The sequence below is a fragment of the Gobio gobio genome, assembly GCF_949357685.1.
Source record: "Gobio gobio genome assembly, chromosome: 4".
Taxonomy (NCBI): Eukaryota; Metazoa; Chordata; class Actinopteri; order Cypriniformes; family Gobionidae; genus Gobio; species Gobio gobio.
The window spans coordinates 12,872,673-12,885,578 of NC_137100.1; the positions used below are offsets into that span (position 1 = coordinate 12,872,673).

General features: G+C 38.7%; 1 protein-coding gene across 1 annotated transcript in view; it reads right to left on the minus strand.

Moving 5' to 3' along the window:
* Positions 1–4,561: 4,561 nt before the first annotated feature.
* The window catches only part of vps37d (VPS37D subunit of ESCRT-I), a 49,619-nt gene continuing 41,274 nt past the window's right edge, over positions 4,562–12,906 (minus strand). The window contains exon 4 of the mRNA XM_079816073.1: positions 4,562–5,432. Coding sequence (XP_079672199.1) covers positions 4,953–5,432 — 480 coding nt within the window. The 3' untranslated portion in view covers positions 4,562–4,952. The remainder of the gene's footprint in view (positions 5,433–12,906) is intronic.

The following is a 12,906-nucleotide window of genomic DNA, read 5'->3' on the forward strand; positions in this document are numbered from 1 at the left end:
AGGTATAACAGCTCCTCTTGCCGTATGCGCCATTTTTCTCCTCCATTTCCCTCAAATAAGCAAGGAGCAAGCACCTTTGGGGATAGAAATGATTGCAAATGAGCATAAGCCCTGTACGGTCTGCCATGCTTTGTTTACATCTAGCTACCGCAATTCCTTGCGCTCGGGCAGTTTGGCGTGACTTTGCCTGGAACGCTACAAAGTCGTGAGTCGTGGTTTGAAGTTGTAATTTACGGGCTCAAAAACCTGCTTGGAACGCAAAGGAACATTTGACAGAATCAAAACACAACAGGAAGACCAAACAAGCAGACAGACATGTGACATGTTCTAAATGTTATTTCAGAATTGAATAATGCTCATCATTAAAGAGATGAGTTGCATTTTTAATGTATGTATTTAATGTACGCATAAATAGATCCAAACAAGTGCAAACACTGTAGGTTAGGTGTTGGCACTTCAGAATTAACTAGTTTTGCTGAATTCCATTCATGTCAAGGTTAGTGAATTCTAAGAGAAAAACACATTAATATTTTCTGCTCTGCACCTCTCACTCATCCCTACAGGGTGAAGAATTGTAAACCTACACATACCTTCTCAGTTCTCACCCTTGTAATGATTCATAACGTAACATATTTTCCCAAAGCTGGTCAAAATACAATACAAGCACTGAAAATGAATGCAGAACCTTCCGGCCTGGACATAAAAACCTAACAAATAAACAGCGTTTGATCTGTCCACATGAGGTATTCCATAACAGGATTTCCATAAATAAATCCCTCACTCTTAGATATGATTTTCATTGGCGCTGGTTTAAGAAGAGCACATTACTCAAATGTATTTTGTGCTAATCCCAGTTTATTTGTAACCCTACTCAACTGTAGCTTTAGAATAAAGGCATAACCCTGGAGCAAATATCACCCGGCGTCTATGAGAGCTCAGTCAAAGACAACAGCCTGTCCATACCTTCTGACTACAGACTCGACCGCAATGGGTGAAAAAAACAACAGAAACAACAAAGTATGCGGGGAAGTTTGGGCTTTCAAAGACTTTAGCTGCAGCTGTGTAAATAATAAATAAACCGTCTGAACCGTTCTCATTGTAAAATGAGTCTTGCACAGACAAACATACATAATCAGTTCATCTAATGTAATCTTTTTTATTTTGTATTGCTTGGAAGAAAAATCTCTAATAAAACCAAACTTGTCTGATGATAGAAAAATAATAATAGGGTGAATCTCACAAACACATGTCTGGGTCTCATTTCACCCCAAAATCAAAAGAAAAAAATACTACACTTTATTTTCCACCAAGAAAACGTTCTTATTTTAGGAACACTGATATTTCCGTGACGTTAGTAATATGCACAGTTTAGACATTATAATACTATAAGTCACAATATTCTCTCTCTCTCTCTCTCTCTCTCTCTGTATTTTATTACTTTTGCATCAAATTACAAAAACAAGTTACCACTGCTGTGAGGGTGTTTCTAATGCAGCGTCTATGGGAGTGATGATAAAAATTTACATATTTCTCTCTTTTGACTGCCGTTATCAATCTCACTCCATTTTTTCCCTCTTTTTGAAATTTGGGAAATCACTGTTGTGGCGTTTTTCTTTTGCGATTTGAGCAAATCGGCACACAAAAAAATATTGAATGTATTCTCTCATTCACAGCTATAATATTTAAACCAACTATGACGACTTCCGCTCTGAGAAACCCAGAAATGTGAACAGGGTCGATTAATCATACCCTTTTATTAAATACTTTTTGCAACCTCCTTTTGCCAAGATAACAGCTCTGAGTCTTGTTCTATAATGTCTGAAGAGTTTGGAGAACACCTGACAAGAGATCCTGGACAGAATCTCTCCAGATCCTTCAGATTCCCAGATCCATGTTGGTGCTCATTTTCCCTCATTTTCTATAGGGTTCAGGTCAGGGGACTGGGATGGCCATGGCAGAAGCTTGGTTTTGCACTCAGTGATTCATTTTTGTTTTGACTTTGATGTTTTTTTTTTTTTTTTTCCTGTTGGAAGATCCAACCTTGGCCCATTATATGATTTCTAGCTGGGACAGTCAGGTTTACATTTTTTATCTGTTGGTATTTAATAGAATCCATGATGCCAAGTATCTGAACAAGATGTCCAGAATCACTGGAAGAAAAACAGGCCCACAACATTAAAGATCCATCTGTATATTTAACAGTGGGCACGGGGTACTTTTTTATCCATGTGTGCACCAAACCCATCTTGAGTGTTTGCTGACAAAAAGCTCTTTTTTTTCATCTGACCACAGAACCAGGTCCTGTCTGAAGTTCCAGTAGTGTCAGTTACTTTTCAAACATTCCATGGTCAGATGAAAACAAAAAAAGAGCTTTTTGTCAGCAAACGTTCAAGATGGGTTTGGTGCACAGAGGGATAAAAAAATGTTCCCCATGTGTACAGTGAAATATACTGCTGTATCTTCAATGTTGTGAGCCTAATGTTCTGCCAGATCCCGGACATCTTGTTCAGACACATGGCATCACGGATTCTATCAAACAGCAAAAGATAAAAAAATTAAAACCTGACGGCCTCTGCTAGAAATCTTATAATGGGCCATGGTTGGACAATGATCAAAACCAACACAAAAATTGGTCACTGAGCACAAAATGAAGCGTCTCCCATGGCCATCCCAGTCCCCTGAACCCTATAGAAAATGTGTGGGGTGAACCGAAGAGAAGAAGCACCAACATGGATCTGGGAATCTGAAGGATCTGGAGAGATTCTGTTTGGAGGAATGGCCTCTGATCTCCAAACTCATCAGGCATTATAGAAGAAGACTCAGAGCTGTTATCTTGGCAAAAGGAGGTTGCAAAAAGTATTCAATAAAAGGGTATGATTAATTGTGAGCAATGTGTATTAGAGAAAAACATTTATTTCATAATGAGATTTTCCCCCCATTTAAAAATGTTCTCCTCTAATGAAAGATTAGATTTTTCTAAATGTTAAAAATAAAATATCAAAAGGATTAACAACGCAGATTTATTTTCACAGCCTTCTTTGGTCGTATTTACCAAGGGTATGAATAATTTCGAGCACAACTGTATATACACCGATCAGGGATAACATTATGACCACTGACAGGTGAAGTGAATAACACTGATTATCTCTTCATCTCAGCATCGGTTAGTGGGTGGGATTTATTAGGCAGCAAGTGAACATTTTGTCCTCAAAGTTGATGTGTTAAAAGCAGGAAAAATGGGCAAGCGTAAGGATTTGAGCGAGTTTGACAAGGGCCAAATTTTGATGGCTAGACGACTGGGTCAGAGCATCTCCAAAACTGCAGCTCCTTGTGGGTGTGTTCCTGGTCTGCAGTGGTCAGTATCTATCAGAAGTGGTCCAAGGAAGGAACAGTGGTGAACTGGTGACAGGGTCATGGGCGGCTAAGGCTCATTGATACACGTGGGGAGCGAAGGCTGGCCCGTGTGGTCCAATCGAACAGACGAGCTACTGTAGCTCAAAATGCTCAAGAAGTTAATGCTACGTCAATGTCAATACCATAGCAAAAATATTGGAACTATTTTAATGTTTTAAAAATATTAGTCAAAGTCAATGAATAACAAAGAAACACATTACACGTAATATAACAAGTGACAGGTCTATTAGTCTGCATTTACACTGAATGCACACATCTCACTCAAAAAAAAAAAAGGTTCTATATGGCACCAAAATTGGCTCGTAATCATAGGGGAACCTTTTTTAGTGCTATATAGCACCAATTTTGGTGCTTCAGTGGTTCTTCAGCGGTTCTTCTTTAGTCAAAGAACCGGTGAAGAATATCTGAAGAACCGCTGAAGAACCACTGAAGCACCAAAATTGGTACTATATAGCACTAAAAAAGGTTCCCCTATGATTACGAGCCAAGAACCATTTTTGGTGCCATATAGAACCTTTTTTTTTTTTAGAGTGTACAGTATTTTGACATCAGAATTCTTTCTATTTTGACCACCGTCCATTGCTATGGTTATCACTATGTCAATCAACACAACTTTGGATTCAATCCCGCATTTAAATGTTAGTCATTCCCAAAACTTTGCAGCATGTATACTTAGCATGGGTTATATACAGATAGCAAACAAAGAGCTCCCTTTATAAATCACTGAAGCTGTCAATCACTTTAGCACAAATTCACTGAGCGCTGCAGATTATATGATTTATATTCATCCTCAAGTAACTATTTTATTTTTGAATCTCAGGTAATTGTTGTTTCAAGAATGACAAACACATGGATTAAGGGGCCATTCACACAGAACACGTTTTTGGTCTAGAGACACATTCTTTAAAAGTTTAACTTGTTCTAACTTGAGTGCCGCGTTTTTAGAACTCAGAGCGCAATGGTCAAACACCGTCAAATCCGTCAAAAACAATCAAATCCGTCTAGCTTATGATTACATAGAAAAACAATGGTAAAGTAACGCGATGGAATGCAAAAACACGTTCTGTGAATGGCCCCTAAAAAGAGATTTTTACAGTGTAGTCGAGACCAAGGAAACAGAAAATAAAATACGAAACAACCAAGATATTGGTTTAAAATAAACATCATGATTAGACTTTATTGAACACCCATTAACATTACAAAAAGGTGCCATATCACAAGTCCCTCAGCGGTCCAAAAGACCTTCCAGTCAAAAAGCAGTGTCTCGTGAAACAGGGCACTTCCCTCATACAAACAGCAGCTAAACTCCTGCAATGTCCCGACTAATCCCACACAAATACAAAACATAACGAAGTTAAACGAACAGGCAACAATGACAAGCAACATTAACAAATACTTTATGGCTTTCTGCGCTCCTCCCTTTTTGGGTACATGAATGTTTGATTTCATGGCAGCATCAGTATTATATATTGACTCGATGAAGGCTTCACGTGGTCTTTGCGTAATTTGCTTCCACGCCAAGCTTACGGTGCTGAGCGTTATCGACACGGAGGCTCGGGCTGATGGGGACTGGGCCTGTACAGCTGCTGCAATCGGACCGGTCTCACCGGCCAGCCGGGTAACTGTCCTATTACTCTCAGGCCAACGGGCTGCCCGGGGCAGGAATGAGGGGCGCCGAGCCTTGAGACCTGCGGCTGGCATGAGCGCGAGTCCAGATGAGGTAGGACCGAAGCGGAGGAAGAGGAAAGAGGCAGCAGGATGGCCGGGGTCAGACCGTATCTGAGCTGGAAGACACGAGGAGGGCCGTGGGCGCTGATGCCGTTGGGCCGGGAATCCTTGTGCTCCTCCTCCCTCTTCTGCTCCTCCTCCTGTTTCTTCGGTTTCCTGCCGGGTCTGTTGAGCTCCTGGAGCTTCTCGGCTTGAGCGCGGCGGATATGGTACGTCTTCCTGTGGCTTTGAAAAGAATCAAGGAATTCCTCCAGGGGCACGTGTCCCTCCATGAACCTCTCCAGCAACTCCTGTGAAGGTCAAATGACAAATAAACAGGTATTAGAGGACGGGAAGTCAAGCCGGATTCATAACAAGTGTGACGCAGTTGTTTTTCTGACTCATCATGTTCCAAGACAAATGTCAAAACCCAGTTGCATAAAACAAGTTATTTTTACACCTAATGAACCTTAACATGACTTTTGGTGGCATAATCAAGCAGTCTGATGGATTCTATCGTTTCAAGAAATATTTAAATAAACACTGCTAGAAAGAAATAAATGGCTTAAACCAGCCTACGGTAGATTGCTGGTCTTAGCAGGTTTAAGATGGTCTAGCTTTGGGGTTCTCAATTTTTTTGGGCTAAACCCCTCAGATGTAAAATATTTACTTCATGTACCCCCCTGAGATTTTAAGTAAATATTTACTTAAATATAGTACAATAATTCAACAGCACATTCACATGTTGGTTAATGGTCACAAGACAAGTAAACAGATCACGTTTTTTATGTTTTTAAAGTGTTTTATTCTGATTTGTTTTTATTTTAAAATTGTTCATATACATGGCTGCACAACCAACCTCTCTGTGTTTCAATAACCCAATCAAATTGCATATAATAATACAAATCATAATTATTGTTATGATACTCTAAAGCAGGGGTCTCCAAACACGGTCCTGGAGGGCCGCTGTCCTGCAGAGTTTAGCTCCAACCCCAATTAAACACACCTGAACCAGCTAATCAGTGTCTAATTAGGGCCTCGTAAGACACTGATTAGCTGGTTCAGGTGTGTTTATTTGGGGTTGGAGCTAAACTCTGCAGGACAGTGGCCCTCCAGGACTGAGTTTGGAGACCCCTGCTCTAAAGGATAAAAAATAGAGACAGAAATATAATACTGTTGTCAATTATAATTGTACTCTAAAATTAAAATGAATGTTAGATAATTATTTATTTTGCACAACAAGTGGCAAAACTAATATTTAGACCTTTGTGTCTTAAATTCTTCACTTTCCAACATTCAAAACCTAAAGCTTTAAACATTTTCAAGCTTTTATTTTTGCAGCCTTTGAATTGATAATTACTATAAGTTGCACTAAATAGAAAGAATTGAATATTTCAGCTTGAAGTTTGGTTTATTTACTTATTGAATTTTTTTCAAGAACCCCTCATGTTGATCTTGGTCTACTGTAGTTGATCTCTCATCCATAAACAAAACAAAAACAGACTAACTAATTTAGGCTTGTTTAAGATGTTAACTCTTTCCCCGCCATTGACGGAAATTTCCGGCTTTCATGTTTTCACTGTTATATGGTAGGGGGGCGTTATTACGCATCTTCTGAAAGCAGTGTTGCGAGATTGGGCGGTTTTTAATTTTATTGTGCGGGCCACAATGGGTGGACAAAATTTGGGCTGGTTTGGGGTCAGTTCTGCGGTTTTCAAAATCTAAATTGTATAGTCTAATTGCTTAATAAACAAAACTCAAGTATGAGCTTTTACTCCATAAAATCAGTCCTCATGACACACACAGGCCCACGAAGAGTCAGCTGGCATAGATGTTGACGTCGCCGATGAGCACACACTTTCAGCCAATCAGCAATCAGATGTGCTCATTCAAGACTGACAGGTTTTTAGCGCGATTACTCGTAGATGTATATTCAAGTGATCGCCATGCCTAAATATACAGTAAGTTGTATCTACAGTAAAGAGTGGGAGAGTTATCCAACTCTAAAACGTGGATTACACCAGTGACTCGAAGACTCTTTATAAATATAACCATGACTCCTGTCCATCGTCATATACACATTAATCAGTTTTGACTGTGCCAAGTGCTTGTTCTATGTATTTCACGAAGGACGTACTGTAGTTTTGTAAAAGCAAAGCGCAACACAAAGGTAAGTGCATTGTTGTTATTATTGTACAGTATCAATGAATGACACATTTTGGTAGTGATGTGTGTATTAACGTGTGAAATGTCTGTTAATTACATTGCTTTTTCCTATCTCTTATATTGGGCACTTTTTGCACTTAAATTGACTTTTTCTTACTGTTGACAATTGAAAATGATGCACGTGTTTTTCTGAGGGATTGCCGTTTTGACAGTTTCCACCTGGACATTTTAGTCATATTTGCTAATAATAATCTTTTTATGTATTTGCCCTGTTTTAATCCGTTTTCTTGCCAATAGATTTTTTTTTCATCAATATTAAGTTTTAAGGAGATAAAAACGGTACTTATCAACCTTGATTGGTATGGCAAGAAAATTATATTACATTATTTTGACAGTTAAAGTTTAGGCCGTTTTTTTTTCTTGGAGTGGGCGGATTTTGATGAGCTTTTGGGCTGGAAATCGTCGACCCAATCTGGCAACACTGCCTGAAAAAGTACTGAATCTCCGGATGAAAGCAGGAGAAAAAGAAGCAGAAACGGGCGATATCATATGCAAGCAGATGCATATGTAAAATAATGCGATCATCAACATTAAACAGCATATAAATCAAAACTGCAAAAATAATGAAACACAAAAGAAGATATTTGGAAGAATGTTTGTAACAAAGCAGATAGAGAAACCATTGACTACCATAGTATTGTTTTCCCTACTATGGTAGACAATGGTTGCTCTTTCTGCTTGGTTGCAAACATTCTTCCGAATATCTTCTTTTGTGTTCAGCAGAACAAAGAAACTCATACAGGTTTGGAACAACTTGAGGGTGAGTAAATGATGACAGAATCTTCATTTTTGGGTGAACTATCCCTTTAATGTTACCGAATGGGATGTTGACCCAGAACAAGGTATAGGACTGTGAAGCTGTTGATGGACTCGAATCTGGTCCAGACAAAAACACAATTTGCTCAAAATGTTGCTTTTTTATAAAACACACACATACAAGTTTTGATAAAAAGAATGCATGAAGCTAGAATTTTTTTTGTTAGCAAAGGCTCTGTTCTTGCATGTTGCATGTTCAGACAACAAAATATTCTGGGGGCCATGAAAATTTTATGAAAATGATCAAAAATGCTGGCGGTGGCTTGCAACTCTTTAAAAAACAACAACAACAACAAAATAAAAAAAACACTGCAGGGAAAGAGTTAATACAAAGCACATTTTCTGATTACCTGACATTGTTTTTTGCATTGTAGAGTTTAACACACAAATATGATGTCTCCACAAATAATCAGAGGATAAATTTAACACGACCTCGTATCCACTGAAGCCTCTGGTGGAAGGGGCAGGTGTCTGCACTCTGTCTGTCTCAGTATGGGTGTTTGAATAATTGACAAGTCTCGTCTGCACAAACCCACCCCCTAAATGTCTTCGCAGACAGAACAATAGTCTTTTAGGACACTGCCCGGGGCAAACTACACATCAGTGTGGGACAATAACATGCAATGTGTAACTCAAATAAATAAATAAACAAACAAATAAATAAATAAAGTTCTGCAATATGATGTCCTACAATGGCAAAGCTACTATTCCACAAACATAAAGTGAACGGATCCAAAAGCTATTGCATGAATACAAAGTTATTATTATTTCCTTGTCCTTTCAGAAAATATAAATATACTTTTGATTTGTATATTTTCTGAAGGAAAACTGGTTGCCAAGGCATTGCGATACTTTTACTCTGGTGTTCTGACTGTTAGCATGTTGACAGCAACTCAATGCATTTAGACATGTCGACATGGTCAAGACGATCTGCAGAAGTTCAAACTGAGCATCAGAATGGGGAAGAAATGTGACTTAAGTGACTTTGAACGTGGCATGGTTGTTGGTGCCAATATTTGAGTTTTTCATAAACTGCTGATCTACTGGAATTTTCATGCATAAACATCTCTAGGGTTTACAGAGAATTGTCAGACAAAGAGAAAATGCAGCGACTCCAAACTAGGCATGTGCCTGTATAAAATTTTCATGTTGCGATTAATTGCTGAAGCTTTTATCACGGTGTATGGTATTATCACAATATTGAAATAAGTTGCAAAAAAAGTGTTATAACAGGTTTAATAACTTTCTTATAACAAAAGAACCAAACATTTAAAGGTCCTGTTCTTCGTGATCCCATTTTTCAAACTTTAGTTAGTGTGTAATGTTGCTGTTAGAGCATAAATAATACCTGTAAAATTATAAAGCTCAAAGTTCAATGCCAAGCGAGATATTTTATTTAACAGAAGTTCCCTTTCAAAGCCTACAGCGAACGGCCGGTTTGGACTACATCCCTGTACATCCTGCTTTAATTACGTCAGTAGAGCAGTTTGTCGACTAACCTCCGCCCACAAGAATTCGCGAAAAACGGGGCGTGGTCTTGTTGCTCCCTCGTGGAGAAGAGTTGCGTTCGGTTCGGTTTGGTTGCGTTTGTCGCCGTTCAGACGCTGTTATTTTCATCCCGGAGTCAAATCCCCTTTGTTTGGCCTTCAGGGGCTGTAGTTTGAGCGCGTTCATCTCCCCGTTATGGTAAGAAGCGTGACCTTTCCGGGTAACGTGCGCTAAGCTGCTGTCGAATCACAACACGGGAACCGCTGGCACAATCAGAACTCGTTACGTATTTCTGAAGGAGGGACTTCATAGAACGAGGAAATTCTCAGGCCGTTTTGAGGACAGTGAAAACAGCAGTATACAGATAAGTAAATTGTGTGAAAAATACTGTTTTTTTACACATGAAACATGAACACATGATATATTGCACACTGTAAACACAATCAAAGCTTCGAAAAAACACGAAAAACGGGACCTTTAAATACAATAAAGCAATACACAAAAATGTATAAAGTAAACAAATATTTAAAACCGATTAAGTGCAAAAGAATCATAAAGAACAATAGGTAACACTTTACAATAATGTCTCACCAGTTAATGCATTAACATTAACAAAGAATGAATAGCTACATTTTTACAGAAGTTATTCTTCTTTGATAATGTTAGTTTAAAAAAGCAACTGTTAGTTAGTGTAAGCTCAGGTCAATTAAAAAATAGTTACAACTTTTGATTTGAATAATGTGTTATTAAATGCTGAAATGTACATTTAACTAAGATTAATACATGCTTTGGAAGTATTTTTCATTGTCAGTTTGTTAATGAATGAACTAATGTTAAATAATGGAGCCTTATTGTAAAGTGTGTGATTGAACAACAGTCAGAACATATTCAAACAATATCTAGGGCATGTCATTTAGTCCAGATTAAAATATGAAATGTTTAAGTTTGAAAATGAATAGCCTTAAGTCTTTAAGTATTAAGTTATGTGATGACGAGCACCACATCGTTTTGTTTACCAGGGTTACCGGGGAAACGGCTGCATTTCTGCTGTTCCGTCAGCGCCCTCTGCTGTCAGAGAGTGAATGTGCACTTCAGTGCATTCCGCCATGTGCTCGGCTCATGCACATTGAGTAACATCAGTGCACATTCCTCTGTGTTGTTCATTTTAAACGGTTGATGGGTAAAGTATTCTTAAAATGCATTCTAAAAATCGGAATAATTCGTAATAAATAATTATTCACGGTATTTTGAAGTGCCTACGATAACAATATTGTGCATGTTCATTATTGCGGTACATCGTATTACCGTTTACCGGCACATGTCTACTCCAAACTCCCTTGTGGAAGAAGAACGCGGTTGTGTTTACAGCTGTGACAATGAGCGCGTCGCTTACCAGGACCAACTAAACGCTGGATTTTCAAAAGTATGTGTAGTTCACTGCTCCATTTTTGCAGTTAACTTGCACAACGTTCTTGAATTAATAATTTATAGACGCACACCGGTCTGTTATTGCAGGGACATCGGCTTTACATTTTCACGCCCATAAACATGACGCGGAACAAAACGAACTGTGTTTGGTTGCGTTACACGTCAGTCAAACATCCTCTTGAGCAGTCCTTGACCAATGAAGGCCGCGATACAGTCCAGACCTTCTGCCATCAGTCTGAAAGTCTGGCTATGTGAGACTATGTGGTGAACAATTAATCAGTGCATGTTAATACACAGCTCTGGAATGGCTTTCTTTCTCTGATGACATCAGTTTGGCGGCTTGGGTTGAATATCCTTATAATATTCGTCCAATGGAGGTGAGCTAAAATAAAACCGCGCGCTCTATTCAATATTCAGATTCACTTGGAAATGCGTCACAACACTGAAGTAAAATAGGTTGCAATTTCCGGTTCACTGGGACTAAAATATATTTTTATAATAAGTGAAACCATTTGTTAAGTGCTTCCAGTTTTACTAATTTCGTACATTTTCTTGATGCAGCAAGACAAATAGTAATAGCCAACTGACAAGTACAGCCTGTACAATGTACAATTTTCACAGTCATAGAGAAGTAGTTTGTGGTGGTCTCATTTAATATATTTAATAATAGTCATGAAAACATCTCCCATATCATAGTATGGACAAGTATGTTTTTTACCGTGCTGTACTAGAGCACCGATAAATGACAATATCTATCCAGACCTTTTCCACTTAGGACATTTTTGCGACTGGATGCTTGAGCTGGAATTGTATTTGACTACCCCTGCAATAGAGTACCTTTGGGATGTGATGGAACAGGTGATTTGCATTCATGGATGAGCAGCCAACAAATCTGCAGTAACTGCATGATGCCATCATGTCAATATGGACCAAAATCTCTGAGGAATGTTTGAAGCACCTTGATGAATTTATGCCGCAAAGAAAACTGAAAATATTTAAGTAAAAAACGTTCAAAAATATATAATAGTAGTCAAATAATAGTTTATACATAATACTAAACTCTTTTTGGCCCAAAATACATTTTTCAATGCAAGTCTATGGGATTTGTTTTCAGTCTTTTAATTGCTTGGCAGGCAAAAACCTAATAAAAAACGTCATAGCACACCTTTCTAAATGAACAAACACGACAAACACTACATGTACTTAGGTTCGGGGGTTGGTTGAAATCACTCAAGCATGAGCAATAGTAATAATGCCTTACCTCAGTGGGGTTTCCGAGTGTGACCAAAAGTAAAATTAATATTGCATGAACACAAAGTTACAAGTATCCAAAAGTTATAAATTCAAAGATTTTTTAAAGGACTGTTTGTCTTAATGGATAAAGCAGAGCCCTCCAACAGTGCTTCATGGGGTCTCCTGCTGTTTATTAGCTCTTTATAATTCCTCAATCAAGACATCATTAAAATGTTATAGTTTTATATAAGAACAGACTATGAACGGTTGCTGTCAGCCCTTTTCCAGACTAATAGAATATGCAAGTCCTGTGGGAATCCACGGCTTTAATCCGGCTCAGAAACACACGTGTCAGACTGATGTTTTGTCTGGCACGGGTCCTGCTGAAGGCTGGCTCTCCGCACAGCTTACTTACGATGGAGTGAGATCATCAATCAGACAGCAGGGGCATAATGACAAAGTCACAGAGCTATCGATCGGGCCTGTGTGAGGTGGAAGACACAGTGCTTGATTACAGCTTGAGGTCGGATAACCCCACGTAGATCAATCAGGCGCAGCCGAAAGGATAGGGCAGGGCGGCTGAGACAACAACAA